General features: G+C 38.6%; 1 protein-coding gene and 1 long non-coding RNA gene across 3 annotated transcripts in view; one reads left to right on the top strand and one right to left on the bottom strand.

Moving 5' to 3' along the window:
* CDH20 (cadherin 20) overlaps positions 1 to 24,491 on the top strand; it is a 202,102-nt gene that overhangs the window by 166,130 nt on the left and 11,481 nt on the right. For both annotated transcript variants that reach the window (XM_012804285.1, XM_003788420.2), the window contains exons 5-9: positions 943 to 1,110; positions 4,844 to 5,031; positions 11,572 to 11,825; positions 18,084 to 18,220; positions 20,584 to 20,705. In XM_012804285.1, coding sequence (XP_012659739.1) covers positions 943 to 1,110; positions 4,844 to 5,031; positions 11,572 to 11,825; positions 18,084 to 18,220; positions 20,584 to 20,705 — 869 coding nt within the window. The remainder of the gene's footprint in view (positions 1 to 942; positions 1,111 to 4,843; positions 5,032 to 11,571; positions 11,826 to 18,083; positions 18,221 to 20,583; positions 20,706 to 24,491) is intronic.
* LOC111724842 lies at positions 12,069 to 21,964 on the bottom strand. Its single transcript, XR_002773053.1, has 3 exons — positions 21,955 to 21,964; positions 17,420 to 17,424; positions 12,069 to 12,179 (listed from the first exon to the last, which is right to left on the bottom strand). It is a non-coding gene; the product is annotated as an uncharacterized LOC111724842 (long non-coding RNA).

Raw genomic sequence — 24,491 nt, 5'->3', positions numbered from 1 at the left:
GAATGTTAATACTACTATACAATAAATGCATTTCAGGACTAAACTGTGGCCACACTGTTCCCAGTCCCTTCCCTTGTCATGCAATAGGTCTGTTTATCCAAGGGTCATGTAAACCTGCAGTAAGTTAAGCCTTTAATCTTTGCCTAGAATGTATAGAAGCCAACGTTTCTAAGTTGAAGGGTTAAAAGGGAGATAAAAAATTCTTCACATCCTTGGCAGGAACAGCAATACATTTTAGTGGATTTTGATTTCGATCCCTCTCCTTAAATGAAATCATGTCATCGCACTGCAATGCTGCTACCGTCTGGGGATGTGCATTTCTTATGCACGGTAAAATAGAAACAGCTCGAAGAGCATCTTTTATGTCCTAGCTCACGGAATTCAGCAAAGCACAGAGGTAAACAGGAGAACATAACAAAACAGAATGAATATCTAACAAAAGGAAAATCCAATCAGAATTCCAATCCTGCTTATGGGTACTGGGGAGGCCAGACAAAGCAGAACAGGAGTGAGCTAGCAAAAAGAGTCATTCACACTATAAGGGCTCTAGGGGATGAAGAACTCTAGGAGAATTCTTAAATTCACACATTTGTAGACATCTGAGGCTTTCTTTTCTGGATCCAAAGCCCCAGTTTTCTTTGGTGAGACATAGCAATCTGAACTCACCTTGGACTGCAGTTCCCCAGGTCTGTCAGAGAACCACTGCTGCCACCTCCTGTCCACTTTCCGTAATGCTTCTGGAGGAGAACAGCAAATTTTGGTTTCTTTAATCTTAAGTGTAATAAAACACAGTAACTTTTAAAAATTTTCTTTTTAAAAACCACGGTGACTTGCATCTCAATTCTAAACATTAACAGTACATGAGGGAGAAACAAAAAAAAGTCTTTTAAAAACTAGATCTACAGTTTTGTTTTTAAAAACAAAGTCGTTCCTATCCTGCAGGTGTAATTAGGACAGCACTCATGAACATGGACAGAGAAGCAAAAGAATACTATGAAGTGATCATTCAAGCCAAGGACATGGGAGGGCAGCTTGGAGGATTAGCAGGGACCACAACGGTCAACATCACCCTCTCGGACGTCAATGACAACCCACCCCGCTTTCCTCAGAGTGAGTACCTAACCAAGGCCAGCACAGAGCTCAGACCAGAGGGAGGCACCTGTTACAGAGGTGCAAGAGAAAGGCCAGTCTGAGCTTCCTCAGTAAACTCCATTATTCGTGGATTTCTTTTCTACGTTCATAATGGAATTCTCACGTAACCGTTTCCTTTCTGGGTCCCCGCTTCCTATAGTAATAAAAAATCATTATCTCCTCCCTATGAAGCCTTCTTAGACTTTTTTTTCTGATTGCCACACTCCACATAAAATAAAATTCTAAGGAATAAGATTAGCTGGGTAAATTTGAACTTTGGTGGGCCAGGAACTGTTGTAATACTTGAGATGTTTTTCACCACACTTCCCCTCAAACAATTTATTTTTGCCCATCTCCCCAGGGGATGACATTGCCCTCCTGAGCACGCATGTGCTGAAACTCAGCCAAAGCTGTCAACAGCACATCCACCCATATGACCAACTTAATCAGTTCACAAGAGGCACCCAAGCACAGGGCTCTGGGCATGAGGGGCTCAAGATACTCCAAACCCAGTCCCTGTCCCTGTGAAGCTTAAAATCCATTTGTGGAGGGCACATTCTACACACAGGAAAAGTTAACCAATAAGCAGCACTCACGTACCTCTTGGATAGCAAAAAATGATGCCCTTACAATAAGCCAAAAGAATGAAGGGCACAGAAGAATGAGAACTCAACAGGGGATTGGACAAGTATAAAGGATTTATGCAAGCAGAAAGGAAAACATTCCAAAAGGGGGAAGCCATTCGTTCATTTGAAAAACAATTGTTCTAGGCACCATTCTTGGTATGGGACACAGAGCAGCACACAGAACAAATAAAATCTCTGCTGTCTTAGAGCTCATTTGAGTAGAATCCTGCATGTGAGAAAGATATAGATCTATTAAGGACTGGAAATAAAATTGCTGATGTCATTTTATGTCCAAAGACCCTTAAATCAAGGTCTGCTCTTGCAAATATGTTGTATGTAATATTTCTATTGGGAGCCATAGAAAAGTTTTTGAGCAAGAGAGAGACAGAAAGAAAGGCTAATTTGGCAGCCGTGTACAGGATGGGCTGGCCAGGGCAGGGAGCCCAAAAGCAAGGAGTCTGTTAGGAGGCATTTATAGTGATCCAGATTTGAACTGATAAAGACTTAACGACACATGGCAGGACTACAGTGGGACACATAGGAAGAAGACATGGGCTTCTGCCTTCTGATTTGTCAAGAGAACTGAGGCAGAGAGGGTGGAGTCAAAGATAATGACGTTTTAAGTGTGAGTGACAGGGAAAAGGACTGTGCTACTAACAGAAATAGAGGATACATAATGGAACTAGTGGCAGCGAAGGAGGAAGACAAATTCAGATTTGAATATGAAGTGACAGCAGGACAACCAGGTAGAAATGTCCTTAAGGAAGGTGGAAATATAGAGCTTTGACTGTGGAACGGAGCCTGGGAATGGAGACGTGCATTCAAGCAGCAGACGCCTGAAGGGAGTAGCTGGAGAAATGAGAACAGGAGGCACAATTCCAAGTGAAAGATTTAACCAGGGAAATGAGGTCTTAAAAAAAACTAAACTAGTAACAGAGTCAAGCCAGACTAACAGCTGAATAGCTGCATTTTAAATTAGCCAGACCAAGTCAACCTTTCATTGTTATCAATGTAAACACAGAAAGAAAGCTCAACTATTCACATGCAACTGGTATACACAAGGTCCCCATCAACCATGGTAGAAAAGGGAAAGGATGCCAGAGGAGTATTTCACAAAGAGACCAAGTAAGTAGGTAACTAAGTTCATTGTTTCTACAATACAGACCATGAGAGCACCATGGAATGGTTTGGAAATGCCATGTGAATGGACTTTTTGTTGCTTTGCTGATACTAGGGGTTACAGGGATTTGTAAATATTGAGGGGGAGTCACTTCACCACAAGTGTGGCAGCTTCACAACAGCAGAACGCAATACAAGGATAACCAGGGTTTTCCTCTTGCCCCTCAAACCAATATTGTAACACCATTCTGAAGCACGCATTTTGAGTTGTTTTTTCAAAATGCAGTAATAATGGAGAATCTAGGATAGAGTTTTTGAAAGTATGGATTATGTTTCATGGAAGACACAATGGAAATGTATAAAGTAATCTAAATCCCTTTGTCTCTAAGCATTCTTCACACATTATCTCTGCTTCCTCTAAAATGGTCATTATTTTTGGACTTTAAAAATTTGCTTTATCGCACCATTAAATATTTCCCAATCTATTTACTAAAACTAAATTTAGATGATCTCAACATTCCCTAAACCTATCTTAGATATACTTTTTTGCCTTATTAATCACCTGATTCCTCATGGAAGCAATTCCATTTTGCTTTTTCAGAAATATCACCTACCATAACTGATTATGACATGTTGAAAAAAATGATACTATTTTACCTCAGTTATCTTTAATTTAATGCAATAAAATGGAATATCAAGAGCTCAAGCTATTATTTCTAATATAATTCATATTTGTATGTGTGTATTTAAACATATAATGTAGCTTTCCTGAGGTGGGGAAAGTTGTAGGTAGTCTTGTTTGTTTTTACCAAAAGTTCTAAAATAACAAAGTGCAATCCATCAACAACTTTGGAAGTGAATGGAAAGAGATCATGAAATCGAACTACCTGCCAACACAGTGCAGACAATTAAAGACTTCCTCGCTAGTATTTGTAAAGAACAGGCATCGTTTCTTCTCCTGTGCAAGACAGGGTACTGTGAGCTGGCTGGGTGCTGTCAGCCTCCCTGAATCTTTGTGAAACTCGAGCCTTCACACCCCAGGCTTTCCCATAGTTTACAAAGCATATCAGAATAAAAGAGATCTCCTACATGCCGAAAATGAGATTATGTGATTGTTATTTGTTATTTACTCAGTCACATCATGATTAACAAAGTAACAAAGAATGTCAAAAAGTTAAGCCCTAGAAAAGGTTAAGTTGGCAAAGATACAACTTTATGGAGTTAAAAATGAACTAAATTTAACTGTAAATTCAGGATATTGAGTCAAAAAGGACAATATTACCAACTCTGAATTTCTTACCCATGTGAACACTTTTTTGGTATTTTATGCTGGGAACAAGAGAACAAGAAGCCTCAGGGATCTGTCCATGACAAGACAGCCAATGGGCAATCTGAGGTCCAAGGACCCAGACGGACAACACGTGGAGCTGTGGGGCTTGCTCTCTGAGTGGCTGTTACTCTGTAGACCACTGCTCTCCACCACTGCTGAGCAGGGGAAAGGTCGTAGAGCAGGACATGCAGCACACTGGCCCGGCCATGCAGGTAAAGTGTGCATTTGAAATGTAAAACAGAATAAATGCGTTTTCTGTCTTACTCAGCTAGAATTTGCATTTGAGGAAGTATTTCAGTTCATTACAAAGTACCAAAAGATTGGAAAGCAAGGTATTTCCCACCATTCTGAAGGTAGATTCACTAAGATAAGAAATAGTTTTATTTCATCCTGTCCTGTTGTCAGGATATGGCTGAGCCATTTTGACTCTTCCTCATTAAACATCCAGTACAGGCTATGATCTGTATGATCGCTGGCTCAGCCTCTCGGGATCTCAATTTTCATGTCTAAAATTCTAGTTTTAATCTTTGAACCAAGAAAAAAGATGCTTTGCACAACAGGCCTGATATGATGTAATAATGATGAGGCTTTTTTTTATAGTAACAGATTATCAAGAATGTTCTTGCTTTTTTCATAGAACATTATCAGATGAGTGTGTTGGAATCAGCTCCAATTAGCTCCACTGTGGGGAGAGTGTTTGCCAAGGACTTGGATGAAGGAATCAACGCAGAGATGAAATACACTATTGTGGATGGAGATGGTGCAGACACCTTTGACATCAGCACAGATCCCAATTTCCAAGTTGGCATCATAACTGTGAAGAAGGTAACCCAACTCTTTTCTCCAAATCATTTTCATGGGTGCTGTTAATATATATAAAATGCTAATAAGGACTGTTTTGCACATACTATTTATAGGTAATGCTTCAAATCCTTTGATAAAAGCTCTTTCCTTTTATTAAAAGAAAAAGTCCTCTTATTCTCTTATTTACATATAAACACGGGTTATGCCATCATTTAACCAAAAAGGTACCAGGTTGGGTGGCACCTGTGGCTCAAGGAGTAGGGTGCCAGCCCCATATACTGGGGGTGGCAGATTCGAGCCCAGCCCTGGCCAAAACTCTAAAAAATTTATTATAAATTTATCATTTCTACTACTTAGCCACTTAAAAACTGTTGTAACTTAAATCTATGATGAATGATATTAATGATTTGATCAATATTTGCACTTGAATACACATATTTTATCATAGTGTACCATAAACATCAATAAAGCAAGCTATGATATTATTTGTCAATCAATAAATAACATGCAGGGATTTTTAATTGCTTCTCAAAGATTATAAATGCTAATTAAACTTGAAAAAAGCTTTGTCAAACATAGTTGCTGAATGATTGTTATCACTTGAAACTCCTTGTTCTTGTGGTAAGGTCCCAAGTTTCTGAATGTAAGCTATTGATGCTTTCTGTGACATAAAGTACATATGCATATATTCATTTGAAAGATAACACTTTTTAAAAATTGAAGCTTTAACACCCTAGTAAATACATATGTAATGAAATGCATTAATTTTAAAACTTGTTGATTTAATTATCCTTCTCTATTCTGAACATGCTTAAAAACACAATATATCTTAAATTACTTTTCCAGCAAATATAGTAATTATTGTCAACTATGTGCCAAGTATAGTTTTAGGTCATATAAATAAACTAAATAACCCAAAATTTCTGTTCTCATGGATCTTACATTTTACTAAGGAAAATCACAACAGCAAATTATGTCAACAAAGTATTATATTAGAAGGTGAAAACTGTGATGGGAGAGGAACAAAACAGAATAAGAGAAATTAGGAGAGCCAACATTACTTCAAATTTAAATTGGGTGATTGGCCTCACAGAAAAGGGACATTTATGCAAAGACTTAAAGTGAGCAGAGACACAGCAGAGAGTCAGGCAAATTAACAGTGCACAACCCTAGAAAGTGTCCTATAAATGACTTTTGGTAAGAAGTATATATGGCAGCTCTGGAGAGAAAAGATGGGCATGGATCTATTGAGGAAAGTGTTCTAGGCAAAAGACAGCCATTGCAAAGGCCCTAGGTGGTACTATGCTGTGTTTCAAGAAGAGTAAGAGAATTTATAAGGCTTAACAGAGGAGGGAACTCTCAGGAGATAAGATTAGACACGTAACAAAGGGGCCAGATCCGTAAGACCATACAAGGTGACTGTAAGGACTTTGATTTATACTCTGAGTAAAGTGGGAATGACTGGAGGATGTTAACAGACGTGTACACAACTGGGCTTTCATTATCAAATAGTTACTCTGTAGGCTGTGCTGGAGGAAAAATAAAACAAAACATAAGAAAATAAGAATAGAAACAGAAAGACCAATTGAGAAACTACTGCAATAATAAGCATGGAGGATCAGGGAGACAGGAGGGGGTCAAGGGAACACATGTCCTGAAGACATGAAGAAAAGTGTGTCCAAGCGAAGGGAGTGATCACCTGTGACATACCGCTGTGGGTCAAGAAAGAGCAGGTCATTGATAACCTTGGCAAAAGCAACGAAGTCCTAAGTTAAATGTGGTACAAGTTAGTGTGTGTTTATAATAACTTTATTCTATTTCCTAGAACTGAAATAACACTGCTTTAGAAGGTAAACACTGCTTTAGAAATCAGTTCACACGCTTGCTGTGTATTTAAGGGGCCATTAATAGACATATCCAGAACGCTACCAATCAGAGATCTTTATAGCTAGCACACAGTGACCTCAAAACAGTGCAAAATCAACTTCTAAATCATCAAATAAATCTAGGTGTGGTTAAACTGTCACTTCTTATTTTATTCTCATTCTTCGAGAATAACACAGACTACAATTATAAAAGGTGACTAAAAATAATAATACCTATTTGGTGTACCACATGGCTACATACCCCTACACTGTGGTATGCCTCGAGTTAATAATAAATTACTAACCATGAGTACTAACTGTAAATAAAGAAAAAGCGCAAAGTTTTGAATAATTATTATTTCTTTAATACAAAAACTCTATTTAAAAAGCAAGCAAGCAAGCAAATTTGGGGATTCTCATTATTGAAATTTTATTTTATATCTTAACAAAGAAAATAATTCAAAATAATACTGATAATATAGGTATATAATAATAATGGTATTAATGTTAATTTATGTGAAATTATCACAACATAGCTTATAAGCCATTTATTTTTAAAAAACTACTAGCTATTATAATTCTGTATGGAAAGAAATCTCAAAATGTCTTTTCTCCAGCTCCCTTACCTGAAGGAAAGATGAAACCTCTTAAGACAGAAGACTGTATTTCATTGTAATTACTAAAACTTTATCCATGTTTAATCAAAATATATATCAGTTTTGCCAAACGTCATTTTTATTTCGCTTCTGAACTCATGAGCTGCCAGAAAATGGAATTAAGAAAAGAAGTCAATAAGTTGGGCAGATGAACAAATCACATATAATAAATACTTTAGAGTCTATTGACTGCTCAAGCTATGCCTTTGAAACAACATTCACTCAGACGTCTGATCCACACTCATCTTCCCAGTCTGTCATTAATAATGCCATATAAAATTGAAACAAAAGTTCTGCTTTTGATTTATTTCCCTTAGGCCTATTATTTGTCTGAAAAGCACATACTTTTTCAAAAAGAGAAATTAAGTTGAATTGATAGAATTGGGTCTTCATAAAACCACACTGATTACTACTCAGTATCTTGGGTCTTTTTAGCTTTTAAGTAATCAATCAATTGATTTTCAGTCTCTTAACTTAAATGCTTGAAATATATAATTTTCGGAATGTTCTTTATTCTGAACAAGCATGATGTTATGCCATTTTCTAGTTTTCAGCACGCCTTCCATCTTCTAGCAACAAGAAGCAATTGTTTAGAGTCCATTCTCCTCTTAGGCAGGTCACAAAGAACAAAAATTCTATATTTTATCAAATCTAAGATGCCATGAATTATAAATCTCATCATTTTACATACCACTTAAGAAAAATTCTTGCCAACTTAAATGATACAATGCTTTAATATTTCTTGGTTTACAGATATTTAAAAAGCTCCTGCAGACACAGACAAATTTACTTTACCAATGTCAGCTTCATTTCTGGCTGTTGTTTCCATTCTACCCCTACAAACCTTTGTTTCAAGGCCAAACCATAATACAAACTTTTTGAAGACATTTTAGAAGGCAGGAATGTTCAAAACATGCAGTACCAAAATGCAAGGAACTCAATTCAAGTGAAACAACATGAATGGCCTTGACCGTGTCTGACTTGCACAGGCAGTAAAAATTACATCCCATATCTCCTCTTGAACCTGTACCTATTGCAAGAGTCATCAATTGGAGAAGCAACCCCATTTCCAAAATGAAAAAATATGCATTGAGAATGTATAAGAATATAATTTTCTTATAAAATTTTTTAAAATTTTATATATATACATATGCTATACACACACACATACATACACCTACCATATAATCCTATAAACCCACTCCTGGGTATTTACCCACATGAAATGAAAACCTATGTTCCCACCTAAACTTATATATAAATGTTGATAGTAGATTTATTTATAACTCTCAGAAATTGGAAACAGTCCAAATATACCTCTAGTGGAGGATGGATAAATCAACTGCTGTACATCCATGCAATGGAATGCTACACTGCAATAAAAAAGAACAAACTACTGCACAGTTACATGGATGAAGCTCAGATGTGTCAGGCTAAGTGGAAGAAATCAGACTCAAAACATTCCTGCAAGAGGGACACAGCACAGAATGCACTGGGCAGAAGGGAAGAGGCTGACTACAAAGGGCACAGTTGGGAGTCACAAGGTCAGTTAGAGCTTAATTATCATTGGGGACATGTAACTGAATTATTTTGTAAAAACCTCCAAAACTAAGAAAGATTAATCATAATGCATGTAAATTACACCTCAATTTAAAAAACAGACACAAATTTCACACCAAATTAGAAAAATGACTTCAAATTAAGGGGCAAATTTTGCTTAGCTCAAACCTAACATAATCAAGAATGTCCACTTTCCATTACTCATACAGAAAGAAAGAATTTAAAAGAATGTGATGCAATGTTCCAGGAAAGAAAAATGTCTACAGTTAGGGCACAAGAATAAATACATTGGTGGAACAAAGCTAGTCCTTCGAATATCACATAATCTCAATGGTGGATTCCCCCAGTTATGAAAACCTTGCTTTTTGACAAATAAAGAAGGAGGCAGGCAGGCTGGTGGAAATGGGCTGCCTGGAAATGGAAATGGTTGACAACCCAGGAAGCAAGAAGCAGGATGTGTGGCATAAGTAAATCCTGAACACGGTAGCCAAACAACAGCAATGAAACAAAAAACAAAGTTGTTGCAGTCTGAACAAAGCAATTATATAAATGTACTAAATTATCATGTGTACCTTGAAAATATATATATACATATTATTTATCAAAAAAAAAATTAAGTTAAAAAAAGAAAATAATATATTTAAGTAACTCCTATAGATGTTTCTCAAACGGAAAGTAGTTGCTTAAATGGGACTGTGAAATGTCTGACATTCAGAATATTTTATGAAAAAAGTGATGTTTAGTTAAAAAACGGTAAGTAATTGCCATGTTGAAATATGACTTTTAAGTAGTAACTGCTTTGCCATCTCCTATAATTATTTTGTAGAATTTAACATCCCATTTTTTTAACTATTGATGTTTTAATTTTTGCTTAAAATACTTAACCATTTTTATCATTATTAAAAATGGATTTTGTAAATGGATTATTCTTCAGAAATAGCATTTCGTTTCACTTTGTGTCCTAAACTGCAATACTTAAACATTCCTCAAAATAAGGACAGATTAAAAATGGGAACAACCAAACATATATGTCTTATGAGTAGAATTTTTTATAGACAAAATTAAAGTCTTATGGATTAGCCCTGGATGAGGAATTCTTATACTTGGCCATCATTTCAGCTCCAACTACATAACCATGTCAGCTTATTCTGGTCTTCCGGGTTTGCTGGGGCTCAGTCTCTTCAACTATAAAATGAGGTGTCAAATTAGAATTTTCTATTAAAAAGGATCATCTGTGATCAACTAAACACACAAATAGTGATCTGATACAGTGCCCCGAGAACCCTTGTGAGGTACTTAATGATAGTTTTTTGGGAAGAATCACTACTGCCTTTTTACTCATGAAAAAAAAATTTTTCATGGGCATTCTGGAATACAAACTCATTCTTAACTGTCATGACATTTTTTCTCTTTCTTTTTTTTTTGAAACAGAGTCTCTCTTTTTTGTCCTCGGTGGAGTGCTATGGTGTCATAGCTCACAGCAACCTCAAACTCTTGGGCTCAAGTAATTCTCTTGGCTCAGTCTCCCAAGTAGCTGGGACTATAGGCACCCACCACAACACCTGACTATTTTGTGGTCTTGCTCTGGGTTAGGCTGGTCTCAAATCTGTGAGCTCAGGCAATCCACCCACCTTGGTCTCCCAGAGTGCTAGGATTACAGGCATGAGCCACTACGCCCAGCCTGTCATGACATCTTTTCAAATGAGCAAGTATCTCTAAAGATAGGGCGCCCTATTGTCCTGGTTTGCATGAGACAGAAACAATTCCCAGGAAATACAACTTTTCATTTTAGAAATGAGACAGTCCTAGGTAAAGCAGGCCCCAAACTGAGGGGGTTCCCAGGAATGTCTCTGAAGACCATGCTGATTAAAAAGAGCAGACGCAGTAGGGCTAAGGGCTCACACCTGTAATCCTAGCACTGTGGGGCCGAGGCAGGAGCATTGCTTGAGCTCAGAAATCCAAGACCAGCCTGAGCAAGAGGGAGACCCCCATCTCTATTAAAAATAGAAAAATTAGCCAGGCATTTTGGTGGGCACCCTGTAGCTGGTGGGGTCCCAGCTACTCAAAAGGTTGAAGCAGGAGGATCACTTGAATCCAGGAGTTTGAGGTTGCTGTGAGCTATGATGCTACAGCACTCCAGCCTGGGCAACAGAGTTGAGACTCTGTCACCAAAAAAAAAATAAATAAATAAACATGTAAAGCCAAGCGTGCCCAAGATAATTGCTTTCTTCATCACCCAACTGGCTTTCTTAACAATCTTTGAAATATCTGGCATTTTCTTTATCTTCCTTACTCAAAATGTTGAAAGTAATATTAAGACTTAACTGTGGAACAAAAAACAACTTCTGTTATTCCTCTACCTCTTTTCCGTCATTTTAATGTTTTGGGGAACCTTCCCACCAACCACCAATACCAGACATCCTTTTGAACCTTGACACATATGCTAGCGGCTAATCAATTTTCTTGTCATTACTTTACAGCCCCTGAGTTTTGAAAGCAAGAAGAGCTACACCTTAAAGGTGGAAGGAGCCAATCCTCACCTAGAGATGCGTTTCCTGAACCTCGGCCCGTTTCAGGACACAACCACAGTGCACATCAGTGTGGAGGATGTGGATGAGCCCCCTGTATTTGAACCTGCCTTTTACTTTGTGGAGGTACCTGAGGATGTGGCCATTGGAACAACCATACAGATCATTTCCGCTAAAGACCCAGATGTGACCAACAACTCAATCAGGTTTTTACGCAGATTTCACCTTTTCCTTATGTCCTGGACTCTTCTCTTTCCTTACGTGTCATTTTCTTGACTTTTCCCTTTGCATCTTCCTTCTCTATTCCATCTGGGAACACTTTCCTCTTTCTTAGAGATTTTTCTGTTTAAATAACACAGTCTTGTCACTTTCAACTAGTTCAGCCACTCGTGTACACACACACACACACACACACACACACACAATCTCTCTCCTTAGTTCTCAATTGTGGTCCTAAAGCCATGGGGCTGGATAATTCTGTGTTGTTGAGGGTGGCGTCCTGCACATTGAACGATGTTTACCTGCCTCTTTAGTGGCTTTTACCCACAAAATGCCAGTAGCTCCCCCAAAGTGGCAACAACCTAAAATGTCTCCAGATACTGCCAAATGTCCCAGGGAGGTGCTGCAAAATCTCACCCAGTTCAGTCGAGAACCACCAATTCAGATAAAGCTTAGTCAGTCACGCAAGCACAGATGTCAAAATGTTAAAACTGTTGACTCTTAGTGATGAATATAAAGGTGACCACTGCATATTCTTTCAACTTCTATGAACTTCTGACATTTTTTACTTTTTAAAAAGAGAGAAAATAACATGTATCATATGTATTCCCATATACTATAGAAAAAACAGGCATAGCAACTACTACTCTTGTCAATGGCTTCAACGCCATGCAGCCTGGCCAGACAGGGCTTTATACCACAATCCTACATGTCCGTTTCTCCACAGTACGTTTTAAAATAAAAGTTCTCACCTAGATGTTTCCCCGCAAGAAGAGAATTGCTTTTACAATCGGGGCCATTTTCCATCAATTCTGGAACCAAAGTGCAAATAGTGGGTAGACAGGTTGTCACCCCAACCTTCCAGAACAACTGCCAAGCCTCTGAAGCTTGCCACAAAAGATCAGGATTCCAAGGCTGTTTGAGGCCATCTGTCACATTAATTGTTGAAAGCCACACAGTAAAATTAATCTGGGGTTTTAGTGCAGATAACACATTTTAAATACACCTCAATTTATCAAATGCCTTCTCTGTCAGCTGGCTACTTCTCTTACCTGGTGCTATTTTGTATTTAATGAAAACATGCTTTTATAGTTTAACAAGAATGGTTCTCTCCAGGGAATAATCTGCTTCCTCTAACCAACTAGTAAACATTTTCCATGTTCTAGTATTAAAATGGCTAAAAAGAATTTATTTGAATTCTGATATTTTATCTTTCTATTATGAGTTATGACAACTTTATAGAAGTGATATTTCAACCTTAAGCTTTGTAAATGTAAGAGAATGGGGGTGCAGCAAATCTACATTGTCCCTAAAACATAAATAAAAATGAAGCAGATTCTATTGTGATATTTTTAGGAGCCAAGAATATATACCTTCTGATATTAATCTATTGATTATATATCTATTCATCTGTAATACTTGTATCTATTTATATCAGAGAAAATATTGTGGGGGGAAACTTTATCAAATAAAACTTTATGGGGGAAACTGAAATGCAACAAGCACAAATACCAGATCCCTTTCTAAAACCATCATAATATCCTATGGATAATTCCACATCTTTCCAGGTTCTGATTCTTGGTCTCTATGTGGTAAGCACTGGAAATAGGGTTTTGCTGGGAGTCACAGTACTGAATACAAAAAAGACCAAATACAGGAAACACACACACACACACCCCCTAGAGTGTATGTGCAATATTCAGGACTAAAATCATTACCTCAAGGCATATCTAGGAACGAAAGAGAAACACCAGCAGTTGTATATCCACTGCTGGCATGGAACAAAATGAGGTAGACAAAAAGGATTCCTGTCCAGCTAACAGAAAAATGTGGCTTCAGATGATGGGCCAGTTGAAAACTATCAGTTGCCAGCACATTAGTCAGTATTGGAGAGATCCATAATGGAATGTCTGCCTATTCCAGTAGAACCCAAGCCAGGATGAACTAATGGGTGAACAGGACACAAGCGTAGCTCATTGTCTATTGGGCTATTCTCAGGCAGGACTCTAGATCTTAGGTCCTGGCAAGAACAGGGCCACAGGCCTGAAGGTAAGAAGACCAATACTCAGATATAGGAGACAAAGAGAAATTCCAACTAGCAAACCTAGAATAATTCTTCCTCTGCATTTTGGCTGTGAAGAGAGAGCTGAATTCTTAGTGTTAGGGGTGAGGTCTGTGATTCCTTGCACTGTCCCACAGCAACAAAGAATAATCTCTAAATCCAAGAACAACATTGGAGATCCTAGACTCTCAGAGGGAAAAGCACCTAAAAGTTAAACCTTTGGCTATCATTTAATTGATCTATTTGAGAATTGCTTCTAATGTTATCTCTCAGCCAATTGCCTAGTTTATCCTTATTTTTCACATAGAAGTTATGTTCTTATAAAATAATTTGTATATATTATATGCTATGTGGCCATCTAATTCTTCTGCATTGCATTACAAAGAATAAACTGAAATTTGTATTTCTAAAAAGAAAATACCTATTAAATCACAAAAAAATCAATATATCACCTGAAGTTAAAAAGTTATGGATAAAAGGCCACTTAATATTTCTTAAAGATTATTAGGACTTTCATAATCTCCTTTCCAGAAAGTTGACGGTGTGTTCATGGTTAAGAAGCTAGTCATCATTCTCTGGTAAGCCCCAAAATGAAATCTCCATATTTTGCTATATGTGCATAAAAAAGACAATACTTGGATACCCAAAGAATTTCTGACAAGCAGGATATTGAACCATTTGGCAAATGAAACAGCCTTCCCTCCTGTGCCTGCCTAGAGTGTGTGTGGATTTTGCAAGCCTGCTCCTGACACTTAACCTCCAAATCACTTCCAAATTCAGAGAATGTCCTCAGCCAAGCAAACACTCAGGGAGGCTACAAACACCAGCTTCTGTTGGCTTATGGGAACTTGGTGTGTGCCTGTTATGCCAATTCTGCTCGCAGCAGGTGAACATATTATAGTTGAAAAGAAAGCCTCCTACATAATTTACTAGTGTGTCCCAATTCCCCATTTTCCTATCTACACCTTTCTGGTCCTCCCACCTCCGGAATATTGGCTGGACTTCCAAATTGCCTTCATTCACAGAAACAAGGCCATCTTCCCTCAAGTCTGGCCTCGTTTGGGAAATCAGAGAGGAATTCCCCTTGATGAGGGAGGTTTCTGGAAGAAAGTCTTCTGGTGTGTCAGCCAGCAGTGCTGTCAGGGGTACCGTCCGTTCGTTACTTCTATGCATCTCCCACGCGTCTGTGACAGTCCCCATGTTGCTGTGGGTGCAAGCGCAGAAAGCCGGTTTATCACAGCATCATGCCTCAGCATCATGATGAGCGGCTTGGAGAGCTGCCATCAGGGTTATGGCTCTGGAGACTGCTTGGCCGGGCTTTTCTCCTGAGTGGGAGTTGAAAGATAAGAGTATGAGCCAAACTATATTTTTTTTCTTAAGAGAAAGTTCAACCTAAAATAGCCAGGAAATTTTAAAATTGAATCATGAATTATACCTAAAGAAAAAAATAGTAATCCACCTAATGGATTCTAAATGAACTTTACAGGCATGAGTTTCTTCTTTATTAAAACATCACCTCTTAGCTATCATACTTATCTTTAAGAGATAGTTTTGTTTCCTTAAACAATTTCATACAATCCACGTAACATTAAGGCAGCATGGTCTGGTGGTTAGGAGCATAGACCTGAAGCAAGACTGCCGATGCTTGATTCCCAGCAGTGTGACTTCGGGCAAGTAAACTAACCTCTTCATGCCTCAGTCTTCTCACCTGTAAAATGAGGATGATACATCACAGTGTTGTTGTAAAGATGAGATGAACCAATATATGTAAAATATGCTGAGTAGTGCCTGGCATATAAGAGATGTTCGTTAAATAGGGTCAGAAGCAGAGACAGGCAGTAATTTGCTTTCTTAAATTTCCTGACTCTTAGGAAGTCATAACTAAAATGATTCCTACTTCTCCAGCCCTTATTTATCAGCTAGCTCTTTAATTCCTGGCTCTATGAAAAGCCATCCTGAGTCTGTGCAGAAAAAAGAAGTACATGAAATGTTTGAGACAACATTTTGCCAGGGGCTGGCCTGGTGGCTCACACCTGTTATACTGGCATTCTGGGAGGGAGTGGCAGGTGGACTGCTATGCTCAGGAGTTCAAGACCAGCCTGAGCAAGAGGAAGACCCTATCTCTAAAAAATAGTCACACATTGTGGTAGGCACCTATAGTCCCAGCTATTTGGGAGGCTGAGGCAAGAGGATCACTTGAGCCCAAGCATTTGAGGTTGCTATGAACTATGATGCCATGCCACTCTACCAAGGGCAATGAAAGTGAAAGTCTGTCTTTAAAAAAAAAAAAAAAACTTACCAAACACTGTATCTACCATATACTTGCATATGGCGTATGTATGTGTGTGTACGTATATTGGCTAGGATGGAGGGAAAAAAGAACCTTTGTACACTGTTGATGTTCAGAATATAAGTTAGTACAGTTGCTTTAGAAAACAGTATGGAGGTTTGTTAAAAAACTAAAAACAGAATTACTATATGATTCAGCAATCCCACTGCTGGACATATACACAAAAGAACTAAAATCATGCCTGCACTCCCACCTCCACTGTGGCGCTACTCACAACAGCCAAGATATGAAAACAATGTAGTGCCCCTCAACTGATAAATGGTTTTTGAAATGTGGTCTATATACACAATGGAATACTGTTCAGTCTTAAAAAATGAAATTCTGTAATTTACATATGAAAGAATCTAGAAGGCATTATGCGACATGCAATAAGCCAGGCACAAAACGATAAACACATAATCTCAAAACTCATAGAAACAGAGAGTACAAGAGTGGTTATCAGAGGCTGGGTGGTATATGGGGAAAGGGAGATGCTGGTCAAAAGGCATAAAATTTCAGCTAGAAAGAATAAGTTCTCGTGAGCTATTATTGCACAGAATGGAGACTACTATTAATAATGTACTGTGTATTTCAAAATTACTAAAAACACCACCAAAAAATGATAAATATGTGAGGTAATAGACACGTTAATCAGTTTGATTAGATCATTCTACAATGTATGTATGTATCAAAACATCCCAGTGTACCCCATAAATATATATAACTATTTGTCTATTAAAAATATAAAATAAAAATAATAATAATTACTGGCCTTTACCAAGAACTACATGAGATTCTCAGTGATGGTTCTCTATCATGACTATATACTGAAATTCCTTATGGAGGGTTTTGAACATAGAGATGCCTAGACCTCTGTCCATACTTACTGTTGCTTCCAAGACGGGGACCACATGAGATAACACAAAAGAAGTGGACGGCCAAGTCAGATTCAATACGAATTACAGATCCTTACCCAGGACTGAGTTAACTAATGACTCAAAGGATACAACAGCAAAATTCCAGGCAAATATGCTCCCCTTGAAGAGGTGTGACTCTGTCAGACACCAGTGCCTGTAAATATGCTTCTTCTCCTATATAAAAATGCACACTGGTCCAGAGTGAACATGAAAAGTGGAAGCAATGGATGAAGTGCATTGTCTGTTACTAGTAAGCCATTTTTGTTATGGAACATCGGCTTATTATATTCCATTGATTACACTGTTTATATGACATTTTCCAGCAGTATGTACCCTATAAATTTATAAACTCCATAAGTAACCTAGTCCTAACCTAGGTAAGGACTTCCCCGCCAGTAAACACACTAACTACCATTACTGTTTGCCAAGAGGTAAGTGATTAGCACAGTTACAAAGGGCCAGGTGCAAAGCTTTTCTTCCCAATAGATAATGCTAATTACAAAGACTGGGGGCACTAAACTCTATCTTTTCCCCCTTTAGATTAGCAGTTGATAACCCATTTGAATGAAATTACTTAGAACAAATGCAGGTAAGAGTCAATACTCAGGATGTCCCCAAATCCTTATAGTTTCAAGTGTTAAAGAGAGTAAATTAATCTCTAAATACCTTACAAATGACCTGAGACTACTGGCATACTATTTATTCCATTTTTTGAATGAGAAAACTGAAGTACTAACAGTTTTTTTTTTTTTTGTTTTGGAGGATTTTCTTGATTTTTGGTTTTGAACTTGCTAAAACCACAAATGCCATTTTCTAAGTATCCATAACGCGGAGCAGTGCAATCATGTTCCATATGGTCTGCCCTCAGTGCTCCTGTGCAGTATGCTGCCAGATGCCATCCAAGTGCAAATAACATACGTAATCTGTGTTTCTACAGATACTCCATTGACAGAAGCAGTGACCCTGGAAGATTTTTCTATGTGGATATTACAACAGGTGCCCTAATGACTGCAAGACCCCTAGACCGTGAAGAATTTTCTTGGCATAATATCACTGTCCTTGCTATGGAAATGAGTAAGTAGCACAATAAACTGGTCTCCATACGGTGACAAAATGTGTTGGAAAAAGTGGAAGTTTCTAGAACTGATAACAAAAAATTACATTATTTAAAGGAAGAAATGGAATTTAAAGTTTATGCAAGTAAGTGAATGCATTCAGTTCAAATAAACTCTTTAAGTGTCTCCTGTGTATTTAGTTCCGTGCACACAGAACACACAAAAGCAGAAAAAGACAGCGTTCTTACCCCCAGTGGCTATGTTGGAAAAGGGAAGATTCTTGAGAAATCTAAGAGACTTTAAATCTTTAATAAAATCATGACTGTGTAAATAGTATAAAACATTCTTATTAGATGAAGACTGATTTATAACATAAAATAGGAATTACAGATCCTTACCCAGGACTAGAAATACACACACATATCCATAAGAATTTGAGACATCTTACAATAAAAGATAGATTAATTGACTTACAAATTGAATGGGAAATTAATAAAAGCTAGAATAAATATTATAAACTTAATAAAAATTTAATTATAAACTACTACATTCAATTTTTTTCATAATATTTGGTGATGACAAGGGCTCAGGAAAATGGCAATCACTAACCCCACTGGCTATATAGCAAGGCACAGCAATTTAGGAGTGTAATTGGCAATACATATTAAGATTTCCCAAAATAGCCAGGCACAGTGGCTCACTCCTGTAATCCCAGCACTGTGAGAGGCCGAGGAGGGAGAACTGCTTGAGCTCAGGAGTTCAAGACTTGCCTGAGTGAGAGGGAGACCCCGACTCCTAGAAAAATGAAAAACCCAGCTGGGCACCATGGCAAGCGCCTGTAATCCCAGCAGCTTCTGGAGGCTAAGGCAGTGGGATGCCCACAACTAGAGTCTGAGGTTGCAGTAAGCTATGGTATCATTGCACTCTGCTCAGGGCATAGGGTAGCACTCTGTCTCAACAAACAGAAACAAAAAACAAACAACTAAGAAAAGCAAAGAAAAATAAGGAAATTTTAAAAAAAGATTTCCCAAAATATTCATATTCTTTTTCTCACGAATTCTACTGCTACTAATTATCAACAAAGAATTATATATGAAAATGTCTACTGCAGTATTATTTTAAAATAGGGAGGAAATGGCAAGTAATACTTACTTAATGTCTAGTAATAAGAGATTGACTAAATAAGTTATGGTACAACCTATTGTAAAAAAAGGGGGGGGTTTCATCTAGACCCTGCACACATGTTTTTTTTAAAGTTATGCAGTGACACAAGATAATCCTGTCCTAAAAGTTCTGAATCCAATTCTTTTATTCGCTTAACTGTAATCCTGTGTGTGTGAGAGAGAGAAAGAGAGAAAGAAAGAGTGTGTAGCTCTACAATTTTGGACACATATACTATATAATGTTACATATATAATTGTATCTCTGGTGGCAGGATCCTGGATCCTATTTTTCCTCTAAGTTTTTCAAGATATTTTCATTATTTCTTCCATATGCAAACAAATACCACTGTTAAAAAGACAAAATAAATTTTAATTACAATGGCACTTCCTGGTAACCAAGCAATAGAAGGATTTAGGGGGAAAATAGTACAGCATAGTGACTTTTAAAAAAGAAAAAAAACTGATCAGAAGAACAATGCATTCTGGGATTAGTAAAATTATTTACCAAAAATAATTTCTGTGTCTTGTTATTTCTATTTCAACTCCCTGGGGTGGTAACAAAAACAAAAAAAGACAAGAGGGGAGCCTGCTGGGGCTACAAAATTGTCTTATGTGTGGCAGTGCCAAGGAACCAAAACACCTTTCCCCAGAAGTAACTATGAGAACGCCCCAGCCAAAGGTATGGATTAGGTGTGTGTTTGATCCCATAGTATCCCCTTAGTCCCTAGGCAGGAATTAATGTGCAATGTTACCTGCATTCCAAGGAGTAACTTGAAATCTTTGGGAATATAATTCAAAGAGCTAATTATTCCACAGGAATGCTTGTGGTCAAGCATTTTGCCACATAGTATGCATCCAATTAGAAACAAGCTGGTTTAAAGCCCAGAATATAGAGTTGACCTGCCTTTCATTCCAGAACCTAAAGTATGAGCCAAGTAGGAGATTCAAAACTGGATTCATTTGTGACACTTTCTCCTCTCATACTCCTAATAGCAAACACACTAACACACTCTCCAACTCACACCTTGTTCTGCCAATGCTTTTGTCTGCCCACACTCTAAGTAGGTGACAAACACCTTATGCTTGTGTTACCATTTCAATGTACTTTATACAATTCCTTTAAAAACCAGACTGACCAAGTAAATACTGACTTCCAGCAAATAGTATTACTCTTTTTCCGCGTTACTGACCTTGTGTTTTGGTTCTGTGTTCTCTTTAGACAATCCCTCTCAGGTTGGAAGTGTTCCTGTCACAATCAAAGTCTTAGATGTGAATGACAATGCCCCAGAGTTCCCCAGATTCTATGAGGCTTTCGTCTGTGAGAATGCCAAAGTGGGACAGGTATGGCACCCTGTGAAAAGTGCTCCTTGGTTAACCCCTGGTGTGTGGAAACAACTGTTACAGGTAACCAAATTCTCCATCAAAGACATTTTGACTCCAGAAACTAACATTACCTAACAGAGTCTCCAAATTTTACAGATGAGGTCTCAACAGTGCACTTAATAAGACAACTATTTACATATTATGATCTAAACAGTGCTTTGCAGGTGGCTTGTTTCTTAGGGCTGCCAGTATAAGATGTTTACCCCCCTTGAAACTGAACTGTATACTGGCAACTGTAACACATGCTTCCGGTCATACACATCCCGGAAGGAGGAGATGTCTTCTCTTTTCCTAAAAGTAGCAACAATTCCTCAAAATATTGCAGTAGGGAAGCTCCTCACTTCCCTTTCTTAACTTTTAGCAACAAGTACTTTGTTTAGGGACTGCCCAGCCTATTTCAGAATGCTTTGTTCCCTGGAATTACCTACTGTCTCTCCTCCCTCAAATAAAACACCCATTTTCTCAGTGCTGTCCGTGTCAGATAAGAGGAAAGCAAATAAACTTCTACTTGTTTGAAATAACTATAGCTCCACAATCTTCAGTCATACTTGTTTGTTTGTTTGTTTTGTAGAGATATGGTCTCACTTTATCACCCTAGGTAGAATGCCATGGCATGTCACACAGCTCACAGCAACCTCCAACTCCTGGGCTTAGGCGATTCTCTTGCCTCAGCCACCCGAGTAGCTGGGACTACAGGTGCCTGGCACAACACCTGGCTATTTTTTTGTTGCAGTTTGGCCAGGGCTGGGTTTGAACCCACTACCCTCAGTATATGGGGCCGGCATCCAACCCACTGAGCCACAGGCGCCACCCCCATTAACTTAAATTCTTTTTTTTTGAGACAGAGTCTCAAGCTGTCACCCTGGGTAGAGTGCCATGGCGTCATAGCTCACAGCAACCTCAAATTCCTGGGCTTAAGCAATTCTCTTGCCTCAGCCTTCCAAGTAGCTGGCACTATAGGTGCCTGCCACAACACCCTGCTATGTTGTTGTTGTTGTTGTTGTTGTCATCATTTTTTAGCAGGCCCAGGCTGGGCTTGAACCCGTCATCCTCAGTGTGTGGCCAGTGCCCTGCCAACTAAGCTACAGGTACTGCGCCATAATTGCATATTTTTTAAAGTATGCTTTTAAACCTAACTATTTGATTGATCAAATTCCAAGTGGTAGAACTGAGAATCATCCAGACTTTGTTTGGAGAGGCCATGTACAAGTGCACACATCAGGCTACTGCCTGGCCTATGACTTGCCCTTCCATCTCCACTCCGCTCCTGCTTCCTCCTCTACCTATGACGCAGCAGATTCCCTTACAGTCCTAATTTACTGCCCCCAGAATGTATCCTGTGGCCTCATGGATGCTGGTGGTGGGTCAATTGAGTCAGGACTGTTTAATATCAAAGTTAGGACAATAGGTCATTCAGGCCTCCAACCATAAGCTGGCTTGGCTTCCACTTCTCTCACACTCCAGGAACAGGAGTACCAGCATCCTACTGGACAGAGGTGATGTCTGTATGTTCAAGATTTTTATTAGCTCCCTGAACTTGCCAAATATTGACTTAATACATCTTTATCTTTCTATTTAGTCAAAGCAAAAAATGATTCCCATCCCTTGGGGCAAAAAGGTGTTCTATAGTAATTCTGATCTAAACAGACTTTATCCAGCAATCACTGAAATTTGGTGCACTGGTCTATAAGCATCCTAACATGTTTTGTTTTTTTCAACAAGTCCAGGATAATTCTACTTCTACATTATTGAATTTCTACTCTAGGAAGGCCTGAAATAGTATGCAGCTAATAAAAGTTACAATGCAGACTTTATAGCATAAGAGGAGATGAGCCATTTTATTCTAAGAAAGGAGATATAAAAACTACACATACATGTTTGCAGTTATATAAGATCATGTCTGCATGTGAACAGAGACTGGAAGGAAGAAGCAAACATAATATAGCTACTGTGCTAAGGGAGCTGAGTTTTAAGTGAGGGGGACTGGGACTTTTAATGATTTTTGTTTTATGTTATAACTATATACTATACAGAATAAAAACCATTTATATTATAAAAATCATGCTTATGATTAATATATAATTTTATGACAAAAGAAACTAGTTATGTTCTATAATATAAATGGGGTGATAGGTAGCATAGTAAATTAAAGCCCCTCCCTCAAATTAAATACTCCCTTTCCTAAAAGGCTTCAGAATAGGAGAAGGAACACTCTGATGGGTAAATAGCACTTTAACCACCTTTTCTATTTCTGAGGCCAAACAAACATACCCCTTATTTCTAAATACACCTTTTACTGGAGTATTACAAAGTGTTTTTAAGTACAGCTTATCTGTGATTCTAAGGTCAGGGCATGAACCATTAAGTCTGTCACATTTCTCACCTTTCACCCCAAATACTAAAAATCCTATCCATTGATTTGGACTCTGGGAAATGTTTTGAAGATTTTCCAAAGTATGTAGTTCAAAAGGTATGTCTGGTTTACAACGAATCAGGCCTCCTGTGTTTACTCGCTGGACACTGTGATAATCTTCACATCTGCCAAGTCCAGATACGTGCTAGTCTCTTAGGGAGCAGCTGTGAAGGAATCCCATCAAGAAATCAGACGACATAGTTGTTGATGGCTGTGGGCAGAATGAAACCAGTTGAGCAGAAACCTACATGACAAGTGGGGCTGAGGAAGCAATCTGACCTGCCAGAATAAAGAGCAGGAAGCCAGCCAGGCTGCTCCCGGCCCAGACCTAGAGATCAATGTCTTCACTCACTCATCCTCTGAAGTCTTATGACCAACCAGCCTCACGCCTCAGCCCCCAGTCTCACCAATATATACACAATTCACAGGTCAGATGTTCTGAAATGATTTTCCCAACTATGTTTGCCAAGTTACATAGAATCCCCTGATTATAACATTCTTCAAGAAATATGCTCTCTCTCTAATACAGTGTTTGGTACTACAAGCTTTGTCTCTAGGCAGGGAAAGGGTGGGCTGGTGACCCTGGTATGTAAGCAGCACTGATCTGGGACTAGGAGCTGTGGGCAAGTTAATCTCTACTGCTCGGCCTGCCTGACCCCTGTCTTTCTTTTATTTAGAGACAGGGTCTCACTCTGTTTGTTACCCAGGCTTGAGTGTAATGGTATGATCATATGTCACTGCAACTTCTAACTCCTGAGCTCAAGCAATCCTCCTGCCTCAGCCTCCCAAGTAGCTGGGACTACAGGTGTGTGCCACAATGGTTGGCTATTTTTTTTAACTTTTTGTAGAGACAGAGTCCTACTGTGTTGCCCAGGTTGGTCTCAAACTCCTAGCCTCAAGCAATCCTCAGCCTCCCAAAGGCTCCCACACAGCCTACTTGCCTTTCTTATAACACCATCCCCCTACATTTAGAGTCAACAATTGTGTTCTTCAAGAGGCATACCCTGAGATGGAGTTCTGGTATAAAGAAGGTGTTTATTAGGGAGGGCCCATGGGAGGGGAAAGAAAGAAAGCAGGAGTGAGCAAAGAGAGAAGTCCAGCTGCAATGCAGACCCATTAACCACCTGGGCTAACTTCACAGAGAGTCTAGAACTAGAGTTTTCCAAGTTGAGATGGGTCAGCCAAGCCTGTATATTATCACATCAATCAGCTACTGGAGGTGGGTTGTCCTGGAAGAGGTGATGATCATGGGTAAGATGACTTTCTGCAAGTGGTAATGCCTGAAGAGACTCACAGGTAAAGGCCAGTGCAGTAAGTCCTTCATTGAAAGG

Source organism: Otolemur garnettii, unplaced genomic scaffold, assembly GCF_000181295.1.
Source record: "Otolemur garnettii isolate 467f Iridium unplaced genomic scaffold, OtoGar3 scaffold00027, whole genome shotgun sequence".
Classification (NCBI taxonomy): Eukaryota; Metazoa; Chordata; class Mammalia; order Primates; family Galagidae; genus Otolemur; species Otolemur garnettii.
The sequence above is the reverse complement of the archived record's forward strand: the minus strand, read 5'-3'. Positions and strand labels throughout refer to the sequence as shown.